Source organism: Muscardinus avellanarius (genome assembly GCF_963383645.1).
Source record: "Muscardinus avellanarius genome assembly, chromosome: 19".
NCBI classification, from domain to species: Eukaryota; Metazoa; Chordata; class Mammalia; order Rodentia; family Gliridae; genus Muscardinus; species Muscardinus avellanarius.
Window position 1 is genome coordinate 14821947 of NC_137805.1, and position 26574 is coordinate 14848520.

At 55.2% G+C, this 26574-nt stretch overlaps 1 protein-coding gene across 1 annotated transcript; it reads right to left on the reverse strand.

Annotated features, from left to right (window-relative positions):
- Positions 1-8277: 8277 nt before the first annotated feature.
- STK35 (serine/threonine kinase 35) lies at positions 8278-24458 on the reverse strand (the record flags this gene model as incomplete). The annotated part of the gene is made up of 3 exons (XM_080716432.1): positions 8278-8990; positions 23164-23722; positions 23814-24458. 3 exons carry the CDS (start codon positions 24456-24458, stop codon positions 8278-8280), a joined length of 1917 nt encoding a protein of 638 aa, XP_080572558.1.
- Between the last annotated feature and the right edge of the window lie 2116 nt (positions 24459-26574).

The window sequence follows — 26574 nt, forward strand, 5'->3', positions numbered from 1 at the left end:
GTGTGGAGCCTCCTCGCTGACCCTGCTGAGGGAGGCGGGGGGCGGGATCTAGCCAGGAGGAAGACAATGGCACGAAGCCGTCTTCCAGACTATGGACAGAATCTGGACATGTCAGGAAAGTCCTGACTTGTGACACCCTCAGTTCCTGCTGCCAGCCAATTGGGGAAGTGATTCTTCTAGCCTGGGTGACATTTCCAGGGTCCAGGCTACAGACTCAGTCTGCCCGTGGCATTGACCCCAACTTCATTCATGAGCAGGTGGGAAACTGGAGTCCTAGTGACCGCTGTCACGCTGCTACAGGACCCTCCAAAGGCTTTCTGTGCCCCTCTGGGCTGCCGTGCCGGGCGGGGGAGGAGGACCTCTGGACTGTGTCGGTGACATCTGGGTTTCAGTTTAGACACTTGGCCCACACCCTAGAACAAGCCTCATTAAAGGTGAAAGTCGCCCCACTGTTTGTCCGGGGTGTGGGCTATTCACACCCGCTGCTGCCCCATGCAAACTGTGTTCCTTCCAAACATTCACCGGATCCAGCATGCAATCTGGTTACTAACAACAAATGCGTCTTTGCTTGTGACTTCCAGTTCTCCTATGTCTGGTACAAGGGGTTGGGCTGTGCTGGTAATGCCCAAGCGATCTGCCAAATCCGACAGCACCACACTCCCAACTCTGTGCCTTAACTCACCCTAGACTTCAGCTTTTTAGAAGGGCATGCCCTGGGCATGTCAGAAAAAGGTGCAGAAAAGAACAAGGGGTGTTGTGTGGGCTAAGGCTGACCCTTTCCCCAAAGCAGGAGGCAGATAGAGAATGAGCCCCCTGGCGGCATCGCCTTGGCGAAGCTCCTGCCGGGAGGATATCAACACTAGAAGCAACGTGTGTATCAGAGTCAGCCTGAGTTCAGAAAGGACTGGCCACATTGGTAGGACTACTGCCCGGGCCCACAGCAAGGCACTCAGGAGCACTGCATCCTCTCTGCCGGCCCTGTGGGCGCCCGGGTGGCTCTAACCACGCTTCCCAAGTCCCGAGACATCACTTTCTTTAACAAAGAAGCAAAACAGAATTCTTTCTGACCTGTGTATGATGCAGGCTGAGTTATAGCTTCCCCTGGCACCTCTCACTGAAAGTGAAATTCCTTTAGAGTTGGGAAATTCATTGCAGTGTTTTATGGTATTGATTTATTTTAAGCTGGGCTGGCAGTTTTAAGGCCTGCCTGCCTCTGAGTGCCAGAAATGCTGGAGAAGGTCTCCATTTCCTCTGATGCCGTAATATCACAGGACTCGCTAGCAGACATGAAGAGAGGGGCTGGGAGCTTAGATGCTCTGCCCTGGTTTATCAAGGCAGAGCCTGGGCCACTCTCCCCAGCCTGCGTCAACAAGACCTCCAATAGGAAAGCCACTTCCGCGCAGCTGAAGGCCTCGACATGGACTAGATGTGGCTCCTCGCAGGCCACCGGCCATCACAAGGTGCCTCGAAACCTTCAAGAGCCAGCCCCAAACACCACCCCAAAAGGCTGCCCTGGACCCTGCAGTCGTCCTGCACCTTTGTCTCCTACAACTAGGTTCCACCCCCACTGCTATCTTACAAGCTAATTTACCTGGCCAAGTGCCAGCCAGATGTGTGTGTGCGGGGGCGGGGGGGGCCTCTCCCACGCCTAACTCAGGCTGCAAGGCTGCAGGCGGCCACCAATCCAAGCAGGCAAGGTGATGGCACCCTTGCCCCACTTGGACCTGGGAGCTGGCAGGTGTCACTGAAATGGCAGCCCCGCCCCACCTTTTTTCTTTCTGGCGGTACTGGGGTTTGAACTCAGGGGCAACCACCTAGGCACACCACCAGCCGTATTTTTTTTTTATTATTATTTTGAAACTGCGTCTCGCTAGGTTGCTGAGTCTCACAAGGTTGCTAGCTAAGGCTGGCCTCAAGTCTGAGATCCTCCTGTCTCAGTCTCCCATGTACTGAGATCACAAGTGTGCATCCACACACCCTGCTAACCCCTGCCATTCTGACGGGTCCTCAGGGCCTCAAAGGCTCCCCCAGGAATTCCTTGGGAAGGAGAAGCTTCTGCCAGGAACCCGAGCCCACGAGGACGCCTGCCCCAGGTCAGAGCCTCCCCTCGTGGCTGGCACCAGCATCTACTGTCGGGAGCCCCAGGCCTCGTGCTTTCCCGGCTCTAGGACATGGTGCGCTCAGGTCTCCCGCTCCCCGACCTCTTGGCAAGCCTGACTGGTGTGTACCTGTGTGGCTCGGGCCCCTTGGTCACATGGGCTCACCATCCCGCCCTGCCGCCCGGCGTCCAGGCCACGTCAATGCCTACCAGGCTCAGCTGGCCCGAGGGGGCTGCTGCCCGCTGTGCGTGCTGGCTGAGCCCAGCTGTCAGACAGAGGACACCATGCCAGCCTTGTGTGCGGACCTGCAGGGCCACTGGTGTGGTGTTTTTTGAGAGAAAAGCTTAAAGCATTAATTCATCAAAAGTTGCTTTTCCAAGAGACTGCAGGAGGCAGAACTTAACAGTGGACTCTAGTCAGATTCGACTTGAAAACCCTGGGACTCGCAACTTCTTTATCTGCAGGATCCAGGGGGGCCAGTGTGCTAAGTACAGTGCTAAGTACAGCGCTCACTTCCCAGCCAGGCCCCTCAGGGCAGGTTTTGGCACCCAGAAGCTCTTCCTGTGTGGGCTCTCTGGGGTCACAACTGCATGGGGACCAGAGTGCGGGGTGCTGCCCTGGGGCGGGCAGTCTTCACTGGCTGGGGCCAGCATGGCGGGGAGGGAGGGAGGGAGGCGGGCGGCACCTGGTCCTGGCTCTCAGCAGCCGGACAGGCCTGCCTCTGCCAGATGCTCTCCTGTCCTGCAGGATCAAGGGACAGATGATCCCTGGGGCCTCAGCCCCATTACATAACAGACAGCTCGGCTTCCTCCTGCTGGAGGCAGCCAGACAGATTGAGATGGCGGCAGCAGGCTGGGTGGAACCGCCAGCCTTTGCCGCCCCGAGGACTCTCCAGGACCCTCCAGGACCACAGGGGAGACGGGAGACCATCTTCACCAGGGTCTTCACAGTGAAGGCTGGGCTTCACTTTCCAAGAGAAGGGAAACCAGACTCTCTTCACTCAGCCCCCACCCCCACCCGCTGCCGCTGCCGCAGCCTGTGAAGCACTAGTGAGGCTCCCCACCAAGACCCAGTGGGCCTCGGAGCAGCAGGTGGCCGAGCGGCCCGGAGGCTTCCTGGTAGAGGGTGGAGGAAGCCGCCTCCCACGGGAAGCCTCCCCAGGGCCTCATGCCTGTGGCTGCCTCAGATGCCCGGGAATGGGTGTGCAATAGTCAACTTAGCCGATGCTCAACTCTTTGCTGGATTCAATCGTGAAAATGTTTTCAGTGTGGACATGACTTACAGACAATGCAAGGCGTCGTCTTAGAGCCCGGGCTAGACTCCAGTCCGGAGCCAGGCTCTGCCCGTTACAGCTCTGCGCTCTGCGAGAAACCGGGCCTCATTTCTCCCTGCGATGTTAAGCGGCTACCAAGACCTCACAGGGAGCAAAGATTTTCTATGACCCTCGGTCATGTCCACATGTGATTTCCTTCAGCAGGCCTCCGCTACCCACTCCAGACAGACGTCATCCCGGCTCGATTCAAAAGGCCCTAGTGACGGAGGTTTGTGTACTGGACAGCCAGCTCGCCACCCCACAACACTCTCCCTGGAAACACGCGGGCGGCGGCACCTGGGACATCAGTCTGGCTGGCTTCCTGCGTGGACGAGGGCTGGGGCTGGCTGGGAGGGGTACTGGGATTTATTAAATATCTTCCAAAAGTGACAAGGGAGAGATAGGCCTATCATTGAATAGTTGTTAAAAATAGCTATGTTTTTCTGGAATAAGTAATTGGACAAGGTGGCCTTGAATACAGCTTTGTTTGAAAAGCAAGGCTCTTTGGTAACCCTCAGAAGGGAGGCTATTTACTAAAGAGCAGAGTCCTCGGGAGGAATGGAGTCCTTCCATCTCGGGCCAAAGCGCGTATCCCAAAACCTGCCGTATTTAACGTGGGTCCTTTACACAGCGCTTCACAGCCTCTTGTGAGGCCCCAATAACTTCTGTAAGATCAATTGTGAGCAACTCCATTTTCCGTTTTAGGGATAGTAAAAGCAAAGACCAGGGTTTTAGCAACTTGTCTAAGCTACACAGTCAATAAGCCACAGAGGCAGACTCGGTCCCTGTCACTAGTCAATGATCCTCTCACAGGAACCCGCGATTCCACACCAAAGCATACTTCCTTTCACTTTTGTAAAAAAACTAAAACCATTCAGCCTGGACTTAAATGTTACCCTGAAAGCTACGGCCTCAACCTCCGCCTTGGCCATGGGGTCAGGTGCGCCCACTATGTGAGCTGCTGTAAGAAGGGACCAGCCCGACAGGAAGGCTGGCCAGGAATCGGGACAGGCGAGCTCTGTCCCTCCACCTGCGCCTCGCTCCAGATTTCTGGCTCCACGCACTTCAGCTCCTCTCCACAGCAAAGCTTCTCAGCAAGAGCCACCTGCGCTGCGGCTGCTCAGAGTGGTCTGGCTGTGAAGCTGAGCCTTCCTAGAATGGCAAGAGACACCCCCTTCTCTTTCTTGCCTAGGTGTCCGTGGAGTTTTCTGGGAGGTACGGGATGAGTAATACAGCACCAAATGAGAACCCACTGACTATCAACGCAGACGTTAAGGAGATTTGCAAACACACCCAACAACGCTGCTTACTAAGTTTTTGTTTTGGAAAACACTTTTTGTACTGGGGATTGAACCCGGGGCGTTCTACCTCAAAGCTACAGTTCCGGCCCCTAATATTTATTTATTTATTTATTTAGGGCGGTACTGGGGATGGAACCCAGGGGCATTCTACCTCTGAGCTACCATTTTTTATTCTTTATTTTGAAACGGTGTCTCAGTGAGTTGCAAAGGGCCCCACTGAATAGCTGAGGCTGTCTGAACTGTGATCCTCCTGTTTCAGCCTCCGGAGTGCAAGCCACCAGCCCAGCTTATTTTTTATTTTTGAAATGGGATCTTACTAAGTTGCTAAGGTTAACTCAGTCTCAGGCACCACACCCAAATGAAAATAGTTATTTTTTATACAACTGATATCGGAGATAACATGCAACTGCATGTAATTGGTACATGGTTGTCCCTACATTCCAAGGGGAACATTTAAAATGTTTCTCAGCTTTTATTCTTAATGCTGTAAACCGCTATATGTAATCCCAAAGCAAAGCTCTCTGGAGCCTACCATTTCAGTGGTATAAAGGGGCTTTCAGATCCAAAACTTGAGAATCGTCGGTCTATCTATTCTTTCAGTCTCCAAACCCTTTCCAACTCACTCTAGTTAGGGGTTTCCCCCATGGCGTCCTGAAAACTGCTTAAGAAGAGCGCCAATAACTTCCCACAGCCTCAACTCAGAGGCGAAAATTCAGTGGCCAGGGCTCCGCCCTCTAACCCTGCCTACCCCCTGCCCCAGTACCTTGGCAATCCCTACGCTGCACATCCAGCCTGGATCCCTCCCCCGAACTGCTCCAGCCAACCATCTATACTGCACCTCTGCACCTGGACTCTGAACAGGCACCCAGGCTGCCAGGACTAACCCTAACCCTCCAGCCAAGCTCTGGTCTCCGCGCCTTCCCATCACTGATGGCAACTTCTCCCCTCCAAGCCTGTCTCCCTGCACGCCTGCTCTCTGAGCTCATGTCCACCCACAGGAAATCCTGTTGGCTCTGACTCTAATGGAGCCCAAAGCCAATCATCCCTGCCTGCTCCACTGCCCGGCATCTTCTCTTACCTGGGTTGTTACGGACGCTCCCATTTTAACCTCTCACTCACTGCCCGTTTATTTTCAGCACAGCAAAGTAATCCTTTCAAAAGACCAGATATGCAGCTCAAAACACATTGATGGCTTTCACCATCTCACCCAAAAATAAAAGCCAATCTCTGCAATGGCCTGTGCAACCCCTTCTAGGTGCACCCTGGTCAACTCTCCCCTCTTGCCTGACTTGGCTCCTGACTCCCTGCCAAGCCGCCAGGCCTTTATAACCACGGTTTTCTCCACCTGGGATGGTTTCCTCAGAAATCCTGAAGACTAGCTCCCCTGAGTCCTAACCTGTGTTCAAAGTCACTGGAGACCCACCCAGATCTCTCCCACTTAGAAGAACACCCCCCAGCACGTCTCTCCCCTGCTCCACCCCCCCCCAAGCACCTAGCCTCGACCCACATGTGACCTGTGTTTACCATCTTCAACAGAATGGCAAGTCCCACAACTGCAAAAACAGTTTTGTTCACTAATGTTTATCTGTACCTAAAATGGCAGAGGGGAGACATAGTTCCCCAAGATACTTTGAATGAACCCATGGAATTAGCTTTGTGGGGAGCGGGAGACTGGACTCACTGTTCTCAACTCAACTCAGCCAGGAGAATTGGGACTTCCAGCACAAGGCTCAGTACTGGTCACACCACAGGCCAGGTCCAGAACGCCGAGCCCACCAGGACAGGGCAAGGCGGCCAGTCAACTGGCACCACAGTCCAGATGGCCGTCAGACACGGCGTGACCTGACCCACGGCCTGGGCGCCTCCCTGCAAACAAGCTCCGACCTCCTCAGGCCTCTTCTCCCTCCTGGATGAGGGAGTCCCTCCTATTTTGGCTAAAACTCTGCCCTGCAGAGCAGCACAAACCCCACTGTGGATGCCAGACAGAAGCCCTGATTTCCGAGTTGTGACACCTCCCAGTCCTGACCAGGTCAGGCCCCTCTTCCAACGACACCAGGGCAGACGGGAAGGCCCAGCGTGAGATTCAGCCAGTGCTGGCTGCCAGCCTCTGGCCCTAACACCGCGCGCCGGAGCCTCGCTTTGGGGATGCTCTGACTCCACGGTGACATGGGGAGGTACTCACCGGCCTGTGAGGAGCGGGAGACTGTCACTGACGTGGCTCAGTTGGGCTTGCACCAACTGAGAGCGAGGGACTAGGAAGGCCCATGGAGGTCCCGGGGCCCTTCCTGTGACTAGCGTGGCCGCGTCCCCCAAGGCCCATTAGGAGCCTACTTCCACCCTGCATGTTGATATTAAGGGAAAGGGGGGGCTGCTCGAGTAAGATACACCTGCCCCGTATCTCGGGGGATCTTGGACGAATCACGTCACCACTGGCAGAGTTGCAAAGGTGAAATAAAATGAAACATGAAATGCCTTTCGCATACGGTGGTCAACCTCTGACCCGCTGCCCCTGCGCACACCCGGCTCCAGTCTAGTCAGCCTAAGTGGATGCCTGCTGCTGTGCGGGGCACACCTTCAGATTCGCCACCAAATCCTGTCCACACTTCCTGCCCCGGCAGGTCCCTGCCCTCAATCTCCACCTGTCTACACTCCTCAATAACCCAAACTGGTCCAGTCCTGAGCGCCCGGGTCCCTCTGGTATCCGGTCCTTGGCAGAGGCTGCTGCTTCCACCTGGGGTGCTCAGCCCCAACACCCCGTTCTTGCTCTGGGCACCACCCAAGGTCAGATTCTTTACCACCTCCTCATCCCTCACTCACTGTAGAGCAATTATGATAAATGTCGGCGACTGTTTCTCTCCCTAGTGAAGCTGCACAATCGTGAAGATGGGGAGTTTGGTCTCGCTCACACTACCCCCGAGTCTTAGCAGAGTGCGTGACACATGAAAGCCCACAGCGATTCTGCCGAGACGTCCACGGGAATGCTCACTACCACATTCCCGAAAGTACCGAGAAACGGAGCAGCACTGGCATCCACAGGAGAAAAGCGAAATTATGGTACAGGCAACGGGCGGTCATCCGGCCCTGAGAGCCGCACTCCCCAAGCAGGAGGGGGCGTGCTCAGAGACCTGCCGAGCAGAGAGAGGAGCGATACCGCCCCTGACTAAAGTAAGCTCTAACCACGGAGACTTGAACGTGCAAACGGGAGGAATGTGGTTACGAGTAATGTACCCCGAGAAGCTGTAACTCTTCTGCATCTTGTCTACAGTGAGCATTTACTACCTGATGACCCTTAGAAGTGTTTCTGACTTAAAAAACTCAGGCCAAAGTCAACCTCCTCTCAGAAGACTTCTAACCTTAGGCTCAAATAATTTCACCCATCTCTTCACCAATATGGGGGTGGTTGGCGGCCCATAGAAAGCTCTGCTAATCAGCCCTGACTTCACCCACCCTGCGTTTCTCCCCAACCCTCAGGGCCCAGGACGCAGAACCCAGCCCAGTGACTGCGCGTGCGCAGGAAGGGAGCACTCACCTAGTTAAAAACACCCAAGCTGTTCAGCCCTGAATTTTAAGCAGCACATGTGACCTGGTCCATTCTGGTTTCAAGTTCAAAGGCATCAGGCCGGTCCTGTGGGTTAGCAGCTAACATGTCTTTCAGGAGCTGCTTGACGCCCTCAGACATGGAAGTCCTGCGTTTCTGGGGGATGTGCAACTCCATCTTTGGGTTCTCTAGCAGCGCCTCACCAACAGGGACGATCTCAGTGCCCTGCTTGATGTAGGTTCCCAGGAGCTCCTTCTTGGTCTCAGAGTCAATGAAAGTGATTCTCTCTATCATTGCCCAGATGATGATGCCCAGGGCAAAGATGTCCGCCTTGGCCGTGTAGTGGCCCTCCCAGACCTCGGGGGCCATGTAGAAGTCCGAGCCGCAGGCTGAGGACAGCCAGAACTTGTTCACGTTCACACTCCTGTCGTCCTGCTTGCCCTCCTTGCCCCGAGGTGCCAGCCCCGCGCAGACCTTGCTCAGGCCGAAGTCCGCCACCTTGAGGATGGGGGTGCCGGAGCGCTCTGTGATGAGTATGTTGTCTGGCTTGAGGTCCCTGTGCACGATGTGGTTTTTGTGCAGGAAGGCGATGGCACTCGTGAGCTGGAGCATGAAGCTTTTATTGGTGGCTGGGTCTGGCCTCCTGGACAGAACGTACTGATTCAGGTCTCCACCTTCACAGAACTCCATGACGAACCACAGATAGCAGGGCTCCTCGGCATAGCCCAGGATCCTTTCTCCTAAATCAAAAGACGGGAAAGAGTTGAGTGCGAGGACTCGCGCACATCGCTTGAGAACCAAAGAACGCACTATGTTAACAATGACAGTGGCAACAAAAAATTGCTCCCCGAGGGCCTGCACGCTGGCCAAGCCAGCTCTACCCATGCGGGAGTGTTTATCCACGCAGGGCTCGAGGGAGACAGAGGCAGGGCCGGCACCAAGCCCCCGGGTCTGAGTGACGAGGCCGGGTGGGGACTCGGGTGTGCTGCTGTCTCCTGACGGAGAAGCCACTTGCTTCTCTCCAGCGTCTCTGAACGGGGGACACATTCCACCCTCGCCTCCCAGGGACAACCATGGAGAAGGGTCAAGGTGCGCCTGCCTGCCAATCACCACTCTTACCAGTCCAGGCACTGGGCTGGTCCCTCTTTTCCGGGCACGCCTAAGTTGTTTTCAACAAATGCACGCAGAATGATGCTACAATTTTATTCCTTTCAGAACCGCTCTCCAACCCATCAGTACCTTTTGCCAGCCCATCGCAGACCCAGCACGGGCTAGGTAACACACTCCAGCTCTGCAAAGTTCAGGTAGAGGAGGTGGCAGGCACCTGAGCAATAAGGTCAATGGCACCGAGGGTGGACGTGGGCAGAATTCGCCAGCTCTGCGTCTCACCTGAGTTGCCCTCCACAGGGCAGGCAGCAGACCAGCAGGACGCTGCAGGAAGGGAACCCGAGACTGAGGAGGAGCAGGAACGGGGCTGAGGAGAAAGGGTCGGGAGGTCTGGTGGAAGAGTAGAGTAGGGCTGGGTGCAGAAGGCCAACCAGGGTTGGGCTTGACACCAGGAAAGCAGGTGACCGGCATCTCCGAGCCAAGCCCAGCATCCTGCACAAAGCAGCCGAGGTGGCAGCCCACAGGTGTTGCAGGTGGGGCGGTTCTTTGGAACTGACCCCAGAGTACTCTTAAGCAGGCAGCTTTTTTTTTTTTTTGGTGGTACTGGGGTTCCTGGAAGCCCTTCTACCTCCAGGCTACACTCCCAGACCTATTTTATACTTTTTTTCATTTGGAAACAAGGTCTCTTAAGCCAGCGCGGCTGGCTTTGAACCTGTGCGATCCTCCTGTCTCTGCCTCCCAAGCGTGAGGATTACAAGCGCCTGGCAGCAGGCAGCTTTATCTTGGTAATAAAAGGCTGGGCCTGCCCTGGGTGGTCTCATGGGTCATTTATGACTAAGTCAGGACCTAAAAACAGGGCCTCTCTCTGCTCCTCACATGGCATACTCGTTTTTTTTTTTTTTTTTTTTTTTGGCGGTACCTCTTTAAGTGTACATCACCATGCCTGTATCCATCTTCTTTAAAAAATATTTTGGCACTATGATTGAACCCAGCGGCGTTCTACATTTGAGCTGCACCTCCAGCTCTTTTTATTTTTTTTTTTACTTTAAAGCAGAGCTTTGCTAAGTTGTTGAGGCCGGTCTCAAACCTGTGATCCTCCTGTTCCAAGTGCTGGGCTTACAGGTATGCGCCACCACGCCCAGCTACGGCGTATCCATCTTACCAAAGACTAGGGCTGCACCTCCTCAGCCTCTGCTTGCCAGGCTACTTCTACTCGTCAGCTACGCTACTGCCCCTTATTAGAAAGAGAATCGTGATGCAGAGATTCCCTGCTGCCCCAAAGGCCCACATGACCACGGCGCAGTCTCCAGAGGTCCGTGAGCTCCGGGTTGAGACAAGATGACTTGACAAAAAACTTTAGGTTCTGACCACAACCCAACAGACCTCACTTTCCCTGCAATTATATAATTTATTTGTTTATATTACTCACAATCAAAGCAATACAGGTAAAACCAGTTTAGAGCAGATGTCCTCTCGATTCCCCTCTCACCATCCTATTGCTAGGTCACTGGCAAGCGGGCTGAGGCTCCCTACCTAAACACTGCACACTGCTGCAGCAGCCCGCAGCCCAAACTGACCTAATGCTGGCGGACAGCAGGAAAGGCTGCCCGGAGCACAGCCGGGAAGGAAGAGCAAAAAGCCACCCAATTCCTTCTGCAAAGGCACATCAGAACAGCAAAGCTTCTGGTGGGAGCAAGGGGTGGGAACGAGGACATTTTATATTCACAGCTGGGAGCTACGGCAACGAGAAGGGGGAGAGATAAAACCAGTCACCAACAGACCGCGACGGCGACGGAGGCCTGGGTCGGAGACTCCACAAAGGGGGAAGGGGAGGCCGGAAGCCCCCCCGAGTCAGCACGTGGCCGGGCAGAGGGGACCCGGGGCTGGAGGAGAGGCTGTGTGGCCAGCAGGACACCAGACAGGAAGAAGCACCCCAGGAGCAGCCCTGGAGCATGACAGACCAGAGAATGTGGGCGCACGGCCACTTGTCCCTGAGACAGAGCTAGCCCTTGGGAGGTGAGCACACAGGCCCGCCGGGCTGCCCAGCTCCCTCATGGCCAGGCAGAGGGGATGGGCAGTGCCGGGCACTCGAGCATCTCTGTGGAGAACCACGGCAGGGCAAGCGGCAGGACGGCAGGGTCCTGCAGCACGGGACCTGGTGCAGGCTCAATCGCCACCCCAGCACCGGCGCACTGAGCGGGCGCTTAGCCGGGAGAATGCACGGGGAAACCTGTCTGAGGAAGGCAGCCAGCCTAGGCAGCCCCGAGCCCCTGGGCCTCCATCTCCTGGGCGGCTGTCTTCCATCTATCAAACCTGAGAATGACGACATCTACACCACACGGTTACCTCAAGCTGAACCACAGCCTACGGGCGACGCTTTGGAGAGTCACCCACCAGCCACCCCAACGTCCTCACCGCCGCCCTGCCCCGACCAGGTTCTCAGAAGCCACTTATTTCGCTAATCCCAGTGCTGCGGGCCACATAATAAATTTCACGTGTCAGGCAAAAATGAAACATCAGAAAGTGAAAGTGGATGACCCCACATATGATACCACATTTCACCCGGGGAAGAGCTGAGCACGTGGCACGCGCACGTACGTCTCCACCATCTTGCACCCCGCTAAGGTGTATGACCACATTGCACCCATAAAAATTGTGAGAAGACACCATATTTCTTGGGCTGCAACAGCTAATGTCCTGGCTGGTCCAGGCCCTTCTTTGATTTGGGGTGACCTCTCTACCTACACAACTCCTCTATCTCTGCCAAATATGTGCCAGAGCTGGTACGGATGGCTCCTATCGAGCCTTTGCAGCCAAGAGACTGCACTCTTGGCCACCGCCAGCCAACCTACAACACATCTGCCCCGTTTCCTGGGCCACGTCCTCTTCTGCCCAGTCAAGGCCTAGTCTTATCAGACGAGAGTCTGGTTAGGAACCCATGGCTTGACTCCTCTACTTATCAGAAAGGCTAGCACATTTGCAAATGCTGGGGCAGGGGCTGGGATTTCTTATTCCATCTCCGGGTGTCCTCCGAGTCCTGCAGTCATTTAACCAAGTGTGCGCTGGACAAAAGGAAATGTCAAACAAGTGGGGATTCCTGGCACCGGTTCTGGAATGCTAATCCCTCCAGATCCGAACCGTCAGCATGTTCCTCCAGGCAGAGCGCTGCAGCTCAGGCCATCCCCTGCAGCTCAGGCCATCTCGGAGTGTCCAGTGGGCCCCTCACGCACCTTGTGGTCACTCCCCCACTCCCAGGATGTAGGACATGTCACCACTACCAGAATTCCCACTTTTTCTGTGTGTGTGTGTGGGGGGGGGGTTACTGGGGATTGAACATGGGCATTCTACCTCTGAGCTACACCCCCAGTCCCTTTATTTATTTTTAATTTTGAAACAGAGTCTGACTGAATTGAAGAAGGCCTCGCCACACTGCTGAGTGAGGCTGGCTGCAAACCTGCAATCCGCCTGTCTCAGTCCCCCCAGTACTGAGATTAGACATGTGCCCCAACCACACCTGGCTTTTTTTTTTGGCGGGGGGGGGGGGGGGGAGACAGGGGACTGAACCCAGGGACATCTGCCTCTGAATCATACCCCTCAGCCCTTTTCATTTTTTATTCTGAAAGAGTCTAAGTTACTAAGGCTGCCTTGAACTGGCTCTCCTCCTGTCTCAACATTCCGAGCACTGGATTACAAGTGCGCCAACACGTGGCTGATGGTTTCTTCCAGCTGGTGGAAATGAGTAAAACTTGGGTTTTTAAAATTCTTTTGTCCAGTATGATATGACAGCAGTAGTAAGGTCCTTAAGTTTTTATCTTCTCCAGAGGAGAAACATTGTTACCTGAGGGTGACAACAGTTGAGGAAATGGGCCTGGCAGCTTGTAAGCTCCAGGCATTTCTTGACAAGGCCAAGTTTTGAGAGCCAACATCTGGCCTGATGTGGTGTTAGGGGTGAGGAACTGCAGCTGAGGAAGGACCAGTCACCGCCCAAGAGCCCTGGACAGCGGCTGGGGTCTGCACCTCCCAGGCAGGCCTGCCTTTGGGACAGGCCCAGCGCCCTCCCAAGTCTGAGGGTCAGTGATCGCAAAATGAATTCTGCATTTCAAAACACTCTTTGGATAGCTCCTAAGGAGACAGAAAACACTAAGAACAAACCCAAACCATGCAGGTGTCTAGCCTCATCGTAACAGTGATGCCGTCCAGCTGCACGCTGGCACCGGAGCTGACACTGGAGCCAGCAGGCTCGGCGTGGACACTGGCGCGAGCGTTGAAAAGGCAGGCGCCACCTGCACAGATGCACGTACCCCGGGTCCTAGAGGCCTGTCTCAAGCCACCTCCAGAAGTCAGATGCCCCGCTTCTGGTGGATGCCATGCCATCTGACCACTCCCGAGCACACACCAGACGAGAGAGAAGCAGCGGCCTCCACCCTCGCAAAGGCTTCAGGTCTCTAAGAGAATGAACACTGCTCCGTGGGCTAGCGGGAGGGTCCAGCTCAGCCGGGGATGGGGAGGAAGTGGGCGAGGCAGGCGGAGAACACCTGCAAGAGGCCCTGCAGCTGCACCTCCCGGGATGAGGACGAGGGGTGCAGCCAGGACAGTCAGAGCGCGGCGGGCGGGACGGGGCTGAAGAGGCTCTGGGCAGACCCCAGTCACTGGCTCTCCCAGAAGTGGCCGAGGTGTCCACGCACCTTAGAAGGTGCACGCTGATGGCTCCAAGGAGTCGTCGACATCAGCCATGCCACCCGGGCCTCAGAGGCCGTTGAAAAGAGCCCGGCAGGCCACTGACCACGTCCACTTTGTTTCAAGAGTATGTCCCAGACAATGAAACGAGTTTCCTCCAGAGGAACGAGGGGCTGCAGACAAGGCCGATGAGCTGCCAAAGGCTCACCGCGGGTCCTGGGAGCAGAGTGGGGGTGGGCAGGGAGAAGCGAGGGGCCGGGGAGGCCCACAGGCTTGGGGTCAGTAGGACGCAGCAGCGCATCTCTGGGACGAACACGAAGAATCCCGAGAGCACTCTGCCCGGTCATCTCCTTCCTCCAAACTCCTAGCTATTCTGGTAACGACAGCCACCTTCATCACTGAGGAAACCCAGGCTCAAAGAGTAGGTAAGAGCTGGTGCGGCATGCACACCTGGGATCCCAGTACTGGAGAGGTGGAGACGGGATTGCAGGTTCACAGCCAGCCTCGGCACCTACAGGGGATCCCAGGTCCACAGCCAGCCTCAGCACCTTCTCAAGGCCCTCTTTCAAAATGAAAAGGAAGCCGGGCGTGCACACTTGTAATCCCAGCATTCCGGAGGCTGAGACCAGAGGATCATGGTTCAAGGACAGCCTCAGCTACTTAGTGAGGCCCTCTGCAACTCAGTGAGACCCTGTTTCAAAATAAAGAATAAAAAATAGGGTTGGGATGTAGGTCGGAGGTAGAATGCCCCTGGGTTCATTCCGTGTACTGCACACGCAGAAGAAAAGTTCCATACCTTGCCCCTGGTCTCACGCCCTGCCGAGGCCTCGTGTGCCCGCAGCGGAGCTTCACGCTCACGCTCTAGTTCCCATGGGGCGCGCGCTCCTTGTGAGCTGACTGCACGCATGCTCCAGGGAACTCAGTGTTCATTGGTCCCTGGCGCAGTCTAAACACACAACATGTCATTTTTCAGTGGAGAACTAATTATGATTTTGAATTAAATGTGCTGGGATGACAGCAATTCCGCAGTATCTATCAGAAGCCTTAACCGCTCAATCCACCCTTCCCATCGCCTCCCTGGGCAGGGAGGCGGGGAGGGAGGACAGGTGTACAGGGCAACGAACAAGCCACTCTAGCATGTTTCTATCAACTTGAATCTCACTATGATGGTCAATTACACTGCACAAGTAAAAAGTTAAAAACGGCAGATATTACTATATATTCAGATGAAATGATATACATGCTCTCAATAAAAAAATGCTCAATAAGTTTGACAAATCCCACTCTAAGAAGGTAACTTACAGTACCGCTAGTTGGGTGAATGCATTAGAGGGCCATGTTATCTACTGCAACAGAGCTGGTCATATAACATCATAAATAAACTTTAATGGGAACGGGGAAAGGCAGAATATTCTGAAGTTATATCCCAGAAAGGACGATAAAGAACACATAAATGTGAAGTTTGGAGAAGATATGACACTCTATGCTTCTGACTGGTTAGGCACTGCACATTAAAATATTCACGTGTCAGTTAAAGATCAGGCTGACAGCTCGAAGCCGAGGCCCACCCAGTATGTCTCCCCAGAACGATGAACACAGAGGCCCATCCTGTGCCCAGGCTCAGTGACTGGGAGCTGTGCCATGTCACCATAGAAAAGCCTGGGTACCATGTCAACACCACAGGGAGTGTCCAAAGTATTTCTTAAGATTAGTCAAAGTGATCCGTTTGAGTGGCTGCCAGGCAAGATACGGTGCTCTACAGAGGTCAAAAATGAACTCACAGGCCTGGCACAAAGGACAAGAGCTATGGAACCAGCCAAGGCCTGGCACCAACATCCCCATCTCTCACACACACTTACATGGCTGTGACCCAGGACTCCCAAGAATCTGTTTCACTTTCCATAAATTGGCAAGAAACATCACCAGGCTGTGGCTAGACTGTGCCACCTGAGGCACCTTGCAATGTGCCCAACATCCAGCAGACGACTGGGCGCTGGATGCCGCCTGTCTCACATCCCACACTGGTCACAAGACAGCGTTTCAAGGCCCAGGACGCCAGGAAAAACACCTGGATGTAAACCTGGAGTGCAACCCTCCACTAGACCATGCGGGACAAGCCGCCCAACCTTGACAGCGCCTGATCTCTCCTGTAACATCACATTACAAAAACACCCACGGCGCAGAGGATTAAATGAGATGATGAATAAGGAAATGCCAGGAGAAGCTGGCTATCCCTACTGGAACGTTCCTGGGGGTCAATCGTACTCAAATGTGGACTCTCCCCGCCAGGCAGAGGAATCACCACGGAGTCGGCGGGTGTCTGAGAATCTCTGTCCGCTCCGGGCCTGTCGCACCCCCGCCCGCACCGCAGCTTGGCCTAGGTGGCTTCTCACCTTCCCCATTCATGCTGCCCACACGCCACACAGCCCACGACTCCCACGGCCAGCTCGCTCGAGCACCTCTCCTTCGCGGCGGTGAAGTCCCACCTGCCGCACCACAACCATCTCCATTTGATGGGGCCCTGACGGGGGAACTAAATCAAGTCCCGGGGTCCCCCACAATGCACCGCAAGTGCCCAACAGTGTTCAATAACGGGGCAAAATAAGCCAACGTAAGAATCGCAAGCCAGAGAGGCTTAAAAACAGAAGGGATTGGGGAAAGTGGCGAGTAAAGCTGAGGAGCAGTGCGACGCTCAAGCCGGCTCCGCCCACCTCACCTGATCATCTTCAGGTGTTACTAAGAGGCAGGGGACCAGCAAGTTGCTTGGGGCACCTCGCCCCTCTGTGCACTGTGCAGGTCAGGAGCAGCACCAGGCCAACTAATCAGACGAGCAGCCACGGGTGACGCTGGCTCTTGAGGTCTGCCCCTCCTTCCTAGGCGAGGCTGGGGTCAGACGGGCCCTTTTCTGCCACAATCTCCACCTGTGACAAGGTGCAGTCTGCCATCTCCCTCTCCTAGAGAAACTGCCCTTAAATCGGCTCCTGTCAGTCGCCCTTTAGGCTGAGGGCCCCCTTCTCATCAGCAAGCCCCCCACTGCTCGCCTCTTGCCCTGCAGGAACATCCTCAGGGCGGAGCCTGTAACAGGAAGGCAAAGACAGCTAGGCCAGGATCCAGAACCAGGGCCGCTCAGGAGCGCTCCCAGCCCTACAGACACCACCAGAGGCCACAGGCCACGTGAACCGAGTTCCTCCAGGAAGCGCCTCTCTCCTTGAGGGTTTGCACTATGAAAAGCCTTGCCCAGTGCAGCCCAATTAACCGAAGCTCCCAACGAAGGGTTTCCATCTCCTGGGGCTGGTTCCTAAACTCCCCAGTGCGCGTACTAAGAATGCAGCCAGTAGTTAGACGCCCGTGTGGTTGACTCAAGACCTTTGGGAATAGAGCAGGGAGCAGGTTCGGGGTCCCTGGCAGCTGAGATACACTGACAGACATCAGCAGTGCCACAGGCACTAGTTAATACATAATTAAACAAACAGTAGCCATTAGCTCTGGAGCTAAGTATGGTTTTGCCCACTGTACAAAACCAAGAAAACCAGAATCAGAACTCAAGCCACCCGTCCCAAATGTGCCCCACAGCCAAAGAGACTTGAGTCAGGATGTCTGCACTTGGATCCCGCCTTGACACTCCTGCTCACACTGGCCGAGCCCTCACTCCCTGCTGTCAGGGAGGAGCGGGCTGCAGGTAGAAAGCACAGCACCTGGAAGCCGTAGCAATCGCAATCGGCAGCAGGGCAAGCATCCCACCCCGTTGCAGGAACGCTCAAGACCACTCACAGGCAGCCGCGATGGCATCGGCCCTGCCTCTCTGGGAGTTCCCTGGGCCGAGCCACAGGAGGCGCTGCAGAATTGCTCCCTACGAGGCGGGCAAGGGCTGCCCTGCCCTGCACCCAAGGCCTCCCTGGGCACTCGGGTGACAATCTGGGCTCACCGTCTCCTGACACACCCGTCCCCTGCTCCCCCATGCCTCCACCTACCCACTTGTGACCCTGCACTATGTTCATCTGGGCATGAGCACGCCTCGTGGAGAAAACCGTGGGCAGTCGTCCCTCTGCCTGGCTCGGGCGGTCACTGCGTTGGTGAGCGGCAAGACTGCTTCCCGAGGGCCTAGGCTCCCACCACCGTTAGCAGGAGACTGGTAAAGCCAAGCTGCTCTTACAAGCTGGGGATGAGCTGGGACCAGCTCTTTCAAGCTTCTGGATTAGGAGCCTTGGGGAGGGGTCGATCCCACTTGCTGTCTGTCAAGGAGACTGACTGAGAGCAACAGCGTAGGAGTCCGACGGGAGTCATGTTGGCCAGACCTAAGTGGACATGACCGCGACCTGTCTGGGTGCATTTGGGCAGACTCATTTAGCAGAGAAACCAACTCCTCCTTCCACGTGACAAGCAGCTCAAAGTTAGACACAGGCGCCAACGCATTAACCAGGAAATTTACAGGATTGTTGTATTCTAGTTTAAAAAAAAACAGGTTTGAGGGCCGGGCGTGGTGGCGCACACTTGTAATCCCAGAGCTTGGGAGGCTGAGACAGGAGGATCGCACAGGTTCAAAACCAGCCTCAACTACTTAGGCTCTCAGCAACTTAGTGAGACCCTGTTTCCAAATAAAATATAAAATAAGTCTGGAAGTTACAGCCCGGAGGTAGAAAAGCCCATGGATTCCACCCCCAGTGCCACACACACACACAAAAAGCCAGGGCTGAGCTGGGTGTGGAGAATCAGGTTCACAGCCAGCCTCTGGCTCTAAGCGAGGCCCTCCACATCTAAGGAAGGCCTTGTTATAAAAGAGGGCCGGGGATCTGGCTCGCACACACAAAAGCTTGCAATGGGTATGGTGGCACACACTTGTAGTCGCAGCACTAGAGACTGAGACAGGAGGATTATAGGTTCAAGGACAGCCTCAGCAAGCTAAAGACCCGTTCCCAAATTAAAAAAAAATAAGCTGGGCATGGTGGTGCACCAGTGTAATCCCAGTACTTGGGAGGCTGACTCTGGAGCAGCACAGGTTCAAGGACAGTCTCGGCAAAGTAGTGAGACTCATCAACCTAGCAAGATGACTGCTTCAAAATAAAAATAAAATAGGGCTAGGGGTACAGCTCAGCAGTAGAATGCCCCTGGGTTCAATCCCAAAAAAATAAAATTAACTTTTTTTTTTTGGTGGTACTGGGAATTGAACTGGGAGGAATTCTATCTCCGAGCTATAGTCCCAGACCAATTTTTATTTCTCATTTGAAAACAGGGTCTCACTTGGTTGCTGAGAGCCTCACTAAATTGCTGAGGCTGTCCTTGAACCTGTGATCCTCCAGTCGCAGCCTCCCAAGTACTGGGATTACAAGCATGAGCCACCACGCCCAGCTTTATTTAAATTAAATTAAATTAAAATAGGGCTAAGAGTGTAGCTCAGAGGTAGAAAGCTCCTGGGTTCAAACCCCTAGTACCACCCCACCTACCCCCAAAGAAACAAAACCCTGGGAGAAGAAGGGGGGGAATAAAGGGACACACAGAACGCGGACCACATGTGAAGGTATCCCTAGATCTCACTACTAAGGGCAGGCAGCGGGTGGGGCATGGAGGAATCACGGCAGAAGCTGGCCTGTGCTCATCACAGTGAGCCTCTGTGATACGTGCTCACAATGCACCACAAAAGCACCCTGTAACAAAGCTAAAAGGCAGCTCTCAGTGCTGCTAACGTCTGGTCAGGAGTCCTGTCCTTTCTGGTCTCCAGTTTCTTTCCTTGCAGGCCAGGTCTGACATGGAAGACCTCCACAGCTACCTGGGTCTGCACTCAGCGCAGAAAGGAAAGGTGCGTCTTCACACAGAAGTTTATCAAAGTGAGATAAGGCCAAGAGCACTAAAGTTTCTTAACTTTTTGGTTCTGGAGATAGACCCAGAGGCATTCTACCAGAGCTAGACCCCAGCCTTTCGTATTTTGAAACAGGGTCTCACTAAGTTGCTAAGGTCAGCCTCAAACTTGCAATCCTGTCTCAGTCTCCCAAGTACTGGAATTATAGGCATGCACCACCTCCGGCAAAAGTTTCTTTCCTTTTTTTTTAAACTCTGGATCATTTGAATACCAAGTAATTTCTTGGTTCTATAGAAATGCCCCAGTGGGGAGCTGAAATGGAAGGGAGGGGCTGGGCGTGGTGGAACAGGCCGGTAATCTCCAAACTAGGGAGGCTGAAAGCAGTGGGTCACAGGTTCAAGGACAGCCTAAGTAGCTTAGAGAGGCCCTCCCCAACTCATTGAGACCTGTACAAAATAAAGAATAAAAAATAGAGCTGGGGGTGTGGCTCGGAGGTAGAAAGTCCCAGGGTTCAATCCCCCCAGGGCCAAAAAAATAAATAAATGAAAGGGAGGAAAGTAAATAGTCTATTTAGCCCAACAGGACTGCTTATCCACCCACCCGCAGCCCCAGGCACCCTTCCTTGGAGCCCATCTTCTACCTCAACTCCTCAGATTTTTTCCCTCTTAATTCTATAGTCTTTACAATGCCCTTGCTAATGAGCTAAGCTGCCATTTCCTCCAGGGATGCTGATTACCCAGCAAGGCTTCCCTCCTCCAACTTCTCAGACAGAGGTTCCTTGAGGCAGGTGGGTCCCCCCCCCCTCCCCTCTCTAGATCTTGTTGGTGTTGCTCTTTCCCTTCAAATACCCGATCGGGGATGACAAGTAAAAAGTGTGGGCATCTGCTGCAGTGGAGGCTTGAAGATTATCACTCTGGTCTATTTCAAAATGATTCTAGCGGGGGTGGGGGGTGGCGGCCCACCCCGTGAGCCCTCTGCAACTTAGTGAGACCCTGGTTCCAAAATAAAAATCGGGCTGAGAGTATGGCTCAGAGATAGAATGCCCCCGAGTTCAATCCTCTGTACTACACACACACACACACAAAAAAAATTGTTATGAATCTCAGAACACTGGAGAAAAGTAGGACTGCAAAGGGCTTTTCTGTTTAATGGGAGCTGAACCAATTATCAGAGGATTCCAGCTCTGACAGAACTGGATGGAGGGCACCAGCAGCCGGTGACCCAGGCTCTCAAGGCCACCCGAGCCCAGGAAAACTGAACAGAACTGGAAAAACTCAAGACTTTGTTCTTCACTCCAACACTGACCGGCAAAACCCCCGGCCCACTGACTCCTTGCTGAAGAGAGACACGACGTGTAAGCCTGCTGTCCTTTCAGAGGCAGAGACAGAACATTTTCTTCGCTGTGCTACCCCCAAGCGCAGAACGCTGGAGACACCCAAATGTTTGGACGGCTCCAAACAGGCGTAAGGGACATTGAGTATGTGGCCTAGAGCAAAATATTTCATTTCTTGAGTGGTAGTCTGCAAAGGAAGGGTGAAAATACCAGCGTGTCTGTCAACGTGGTGCTAACACGGGAGGAGACGGATGTGCCGAGCCTGGGGAACGTCCAGAGAATGAAGGGGGTGAAAATGGAGAGTTCAAATATCACAGCCCCAACCTTAATCGGGAGCAGGCACCATTCCCAGCGCACGCCGCAACCCTGCGCCCTGCGTACACCTACCTTGGGAATAAAGGCACGCGCCTCAGGTCTTAAGCAATGGGTCCCAGGTCCTAGGCCAGCCAGGACCGACGCCAGCCTACCCCAAAGTCCACGGCATTAACCACGGAGTCCACTATACCGAGGACCAACACCACACCAGGCTGCCTGTGATTCTTCAAAATTCCACCTGTGAGGAAAGTCTAAACATTTCTACACCGGGAGGGCTGGGAACTCAGGCCGAAGTTTTCCAATGGCATCACTGAACTGACCGTAAACAAGTGTTTGCCAAAGCAAATTCACGTCAGTAGGAATTAGCCAGGAAAGACATCAGAGATGGGGTGGGCTCAGAGATAAGTGAGGTGCTCCTGGAACACAAAGCAAAAGACGCTCCCCAGGGAGCGCCCTCACAACAAAAGCCTCCCCCCTCGGGAGAGGGAGGCTTTTCAGAATGGACGGAGCAGAAATGAACATAAGAATTCCATTTTGAAAAAGGGCCCAGGTGACGCAGAGGGAGCTGTCCCATCCACTGTTAAGTGACTGCAACCAGGCAAGGTGCTGGTTCTCTTGGGAAAGGCTTTGGGACCCCGAAGTCGCGCAGAGCATGCGCTCCAGGAAGACTGAAGGGCGCCCCGCCAACTCCATCCACTTTAAAAGTTCTTCTTTAAGAAAGTTCTTATTTGAAAGGAGCCAGGCCTTGAATAAAGAAACAGATCTGGGCCCACATCACTCAAGCTATGAGTACACAGAAGCCATGCGCTTCAGGCCTACTTTCAAGCTGCTTAACCTTAATCGAGTTCTATCTGTTCACCTCTCCGACTTAATTTCTCTATTTATAGAAAGGGGACAGAATTCACGGTTGACATTATCTATAATCACTTCAGCTCTCGGTCCGTAGCTGGGACTCAGATTAGTTATTTTCCCCTCGGATTATCTGGTCTCAGAAAAGCTGCTCAAACTTTTCCAGCCCTCTGCCCCTCTGCTCTTTGAACAGACCCTTGGCTACTTGCTTCTCCCAGGGCTAGAAGCTCCTTGACCTCAAGGTGCCCCGCTTTCTTTACAAGTAAACCGACTTCCCAGTCGGATTCGGAGGTCAGGAAAAAGATTAAGAATGTAAACTGGCAGGAAGAGATGTCAGACAGTTTGTTCTGTGACAGCGCTGGGCCCCCTGTGGGGTTATTAAAGAGTCTGCCGCCCCAGAAGGCTACGCAAACTACTGGTTTGCCCGACGGCCCTAAAATGAAGGGCTGGGGGGGAATCTCAAAGGAAAACACAGGCTGCGATACAGAGTTTGGGGTGGAGCTGGAGGACATCGGGAAGCCTGGAACCAGAAAGGGAGAGGGTGTGGCTGGGTCGGGAAAAGTTTCTTGGGGTTTTAGGAGGGAAAAAAAAAGTGAGCCCCTACAGGGTGAGCGGGTCCCTGCAGTTCTGCCAAGAACCCTGACCACCCCCCCTCCCAGCTCAGCTCCCAACCATCTTGTAAGCGCCAGGGTGGTTTCCCCGAGGCGCCGGCCGTGCGGGTACTTACGAGGTACGGGCTGGCACTTAGGCGCGCTCCTGCTCTAAGGCCAGCCGGGCTGGGGAAGGGGGCGGCCCGGGCCGGGCCGGGCGGGTGTGCGGCAGGCGCCGCCGCCCCTACCTTTGAGCGAGGTCTCCACCAGCCGCAGGTAGAGCTGCGAGCTCTTGTTGCCGTGGCTCATGCGCTGCGCCAGCCCGTTGCGCTGCAGGACGCACTCCTCGAACTGCACGACGTTCTGGTGGCGCCGCTTGAGGCTGGTCAGGGCCCAGAACTCGGACAGCGCCAGCTCCACGTTCTCGGGGGCGTCGCAGCGGATCTTCTTGACCGCCACCCGGGCCCCGCTGCGGCCGGCCACCGCCTCGTACACCACGCCGTAGCTGCCGCGCCCGATCTCGGCCAGCAGGCTGTACCGCGGCCGCCGCCGCGCCGGGCAGGCCTCGCCCGCCACGGGATCCATGGCCTGGGCCGCCGCCGGCCTCAGCTGCGCGCCGGGCGCCCGCGGCACTGGGCTTCGCCTTTTCCGCTCGGGGCTTTGTGTACCTCTGCGGGCGCCGTCCTCCTCCCCCGTTTCCATGGCTGCGCGCGGCGGGGGGAGCAGCAACGGCGCTGCGCGGGCCCCCCCTGCCTCATCCCTCCGTCCGGCCCCGGGCCGCGGAGGAGCGGGGTCTCGGGTGGTGACCTGCGGGAGACAAGAGGCGGCTCGACGACCGGGCCGAGGCGCGGCGCCCAGGAGCGCAGGCCGCCGCCGCGCGTCCCTCGCCCGCGCCCGCCGCGGCCCCTTTAAGACGGAAGCCGCCGGCGCCGGGGGAGGGCGGGGAGCGGGGGGCGGAACCTGCGAGCGGCGGAACCACCGGGCGGCGGCCGCGGGGGGACCCGGAAGGAAGAGCGCGGGCCTGCGCGCGCCGCGTCCGCCCGCCCGCCCGGCAGAGCGGGGAGAAGCCGGCGCCGGCGCCGCGCGCGGAGGACCGGCTCGCCTCGCGGCGAGGCGGGGGCCGCCGGTCCGTCCCCGGCGCGGCGGCGGCGGCGGCGGCTCCGGGCCCTCCCCGCGCCCCCGTGCGCGCTCCCGGGGTAAACAGCGCGCCGAGCGGGGACCGGCCGAGCCGAGCCCGGGCGGCGGCGGCGATTGGCTGGAAGTTGGCGGCCCGGCGCCGGCCCCGCCGCCTCCCTCCCGCCGGCCCCGCGGGGCTCACCTGGCGGGCGCCGCTGCCCCTCCGCGCGGCCCGCCGGGCCCTCGCCGCCCCGGCCTGGGGATGGCGGGCGCCGCGCCGGGGCTGCCTGCGGGACGGCGCTGCGGCGGGCCCCGGGCTCCCGCGGCTCTCCACGTGCTCGCGCCAGCTGAGCCCTTTACATAACCTCTTTACATAAGCCGCGCCGCCCGCCGCCGCCCGGGTCGGCGGGGGCTCCTGGTGGCCCATCCCCCGGAGGCCCTGCCGAGGCCCCGGCCGCCGCCCAATCGCCGGCCGGGACTCCGCGGACGAAAAAGACGCGCCAAACTCCGGCCGGCCGCCCTCCTCTGCCGACCGCGGAGCGAGCGGGCCACCGCCCCGGCAGGCGCCCAATAAGTACTGATTGCGTGATTGGATTCGTCGGCTTGATTGATTCCCGGCCCCGGCCGGCCCGGGTGGGAATGCCCAGCCTCCCTGGCTCCGGGAACTCGGGCCGAGCGCGGCCCCACCCTAATCCCCAGTTTCCTCCTCCTCCTCCTCCTCCTCCTCCTCTGCAAAATAGAACGGGCCGGTTTTCTCAGGGGTCAGAGGATCCAACGAAAAATGGTGGCCAGTTGAAAGCTGGCTGACGTTGCTCAGTGTAACGTCCACTAAGCATCATTTTTGGTTTTGGTTTTTGTTACCGGAGATTGAACCCAGGGAGTACCACTGAGCTATATACCTCCAGCCCTTTTTTTAATTTTAAAACAAGGTCCTGCTCAATGGCTGAGGCGGGCCTCAAACCTGCGCTCCCCCTGTCTCAGCCTCTCACATTCTGGGATTACAGGCATAGCCAGTGAGCATGGATTCATATTTTGCTTTGATATTTCGTTTATGGATTGATACTTTGTAAACTTTTGTAGCCCAAAGCCTAGTAGGCGCTCAGGATTTGTTCGTTGGGCCTTACAGATATTTACTGAAAGCCTGTGGTGTGATTTGTACCATTCTAAATCTCTGAAAAAGGCGCAGTTACCAAGCTGCCCTCTGCCCTAGCTGAAGTCCATTGCCACCAGAAGAGACAGACCACTCGGGTGGCCGGGACTCGTTCATCAACCCGCGCCTTTGTACCTGGTTGGTAAAGTGGGCACAACATGGAGGGTTCAGTAGTGAGGCCCTCAGACACAACAGCACAGGGTCTTGCTCACAGTCAAAGTTAGGTATTATCACCAAATAGACACACTGGATTATGTTTGCCAGTGATAAGTATCTTAAACAAAAAGAATGAGAGTTCCTGGGGGTTGTGGGCAGCCCACTTGTGTGCGTGCGTGCACACGCTACTGGGGATTGAACCCACCGACAGTCTACCTCCTGAATTATATCCTTGGCCCTTTTGATTTTTATTTTTTGTTTTGTGGTGATACTGGGAGTTGAACCCAGGGGCATTCGACCTCCGAGCTACACTCCCAGCCCTATTTTTTATTCTTTATTTTCAAACAGGGTCTCACTAAGTTATGGAGGGCCTCGCTAAGTAGCCGAGGCTGGCTGCAAACCTGTGATCCTTCTGTTTCAGCCTCCCAAGTACAGGGATTACAAGCCTGTGCCACCACGCGCAGCTTTTTTATTTTTTATTTGAAATAGGATCTCACGAGGCTGCTCAGAGTCTAGCTAAATTGATGAGATTGACCTGTGATCCTCCTGGCTCAGCCTCCCAAGTCCTGGGATGACGAGCATGCCATCATACTCACTGGACAGGCTATTTCTAATAGAGCATTGAAAGCCGTGTGTGTGTGTGTGTGTGTGTGTGTGTGTGTGTGTGTGTGTGTATAGTTCCAGATGCATGTATAAATTATACAAACAGGTAAAAAAAATATTCTCATATACTTTCTTTTCCTTTTTTTTTTTTTTTTTTGGTGGTGGTATTGGGCATGGAACCCAGGGGCTTTCTACCTCTGGGCTATGCTCCCAGACCAATTTTATATTTTATTTGGAAACAGGGTGTCACTAAGTTACTGTAAGCCTCACTAAGTAGCTGAGGCTGGCTTCGAACCTGTGCTATCCTCCTGTGTCAGCCTCCCAAGCACTGGGATTACCAGCGTGTGCCACCACGCCCGGCTTCTCATATACTTTTCAACCAGAAAAATAGAAATTTTTACACCTGCATAGTCTCTTCTATGTATGTATGTATACACATAATGTACATATATATGTCCTATGTGTGTGTTACTAGGGATTGAACCCAGAGGCAGTGGAGAATTGCAGGCTCAAGGACAGCCTCAGCAACCTAGGGAGAGCTTGTTTCAAAAAAAAAAAGCTGGGTGTGGTCATACACACCTATAATCCCAGTACTTGGGAGGCTGAGGTGGGAGGTTCTCAGGTTCAAAGCCAG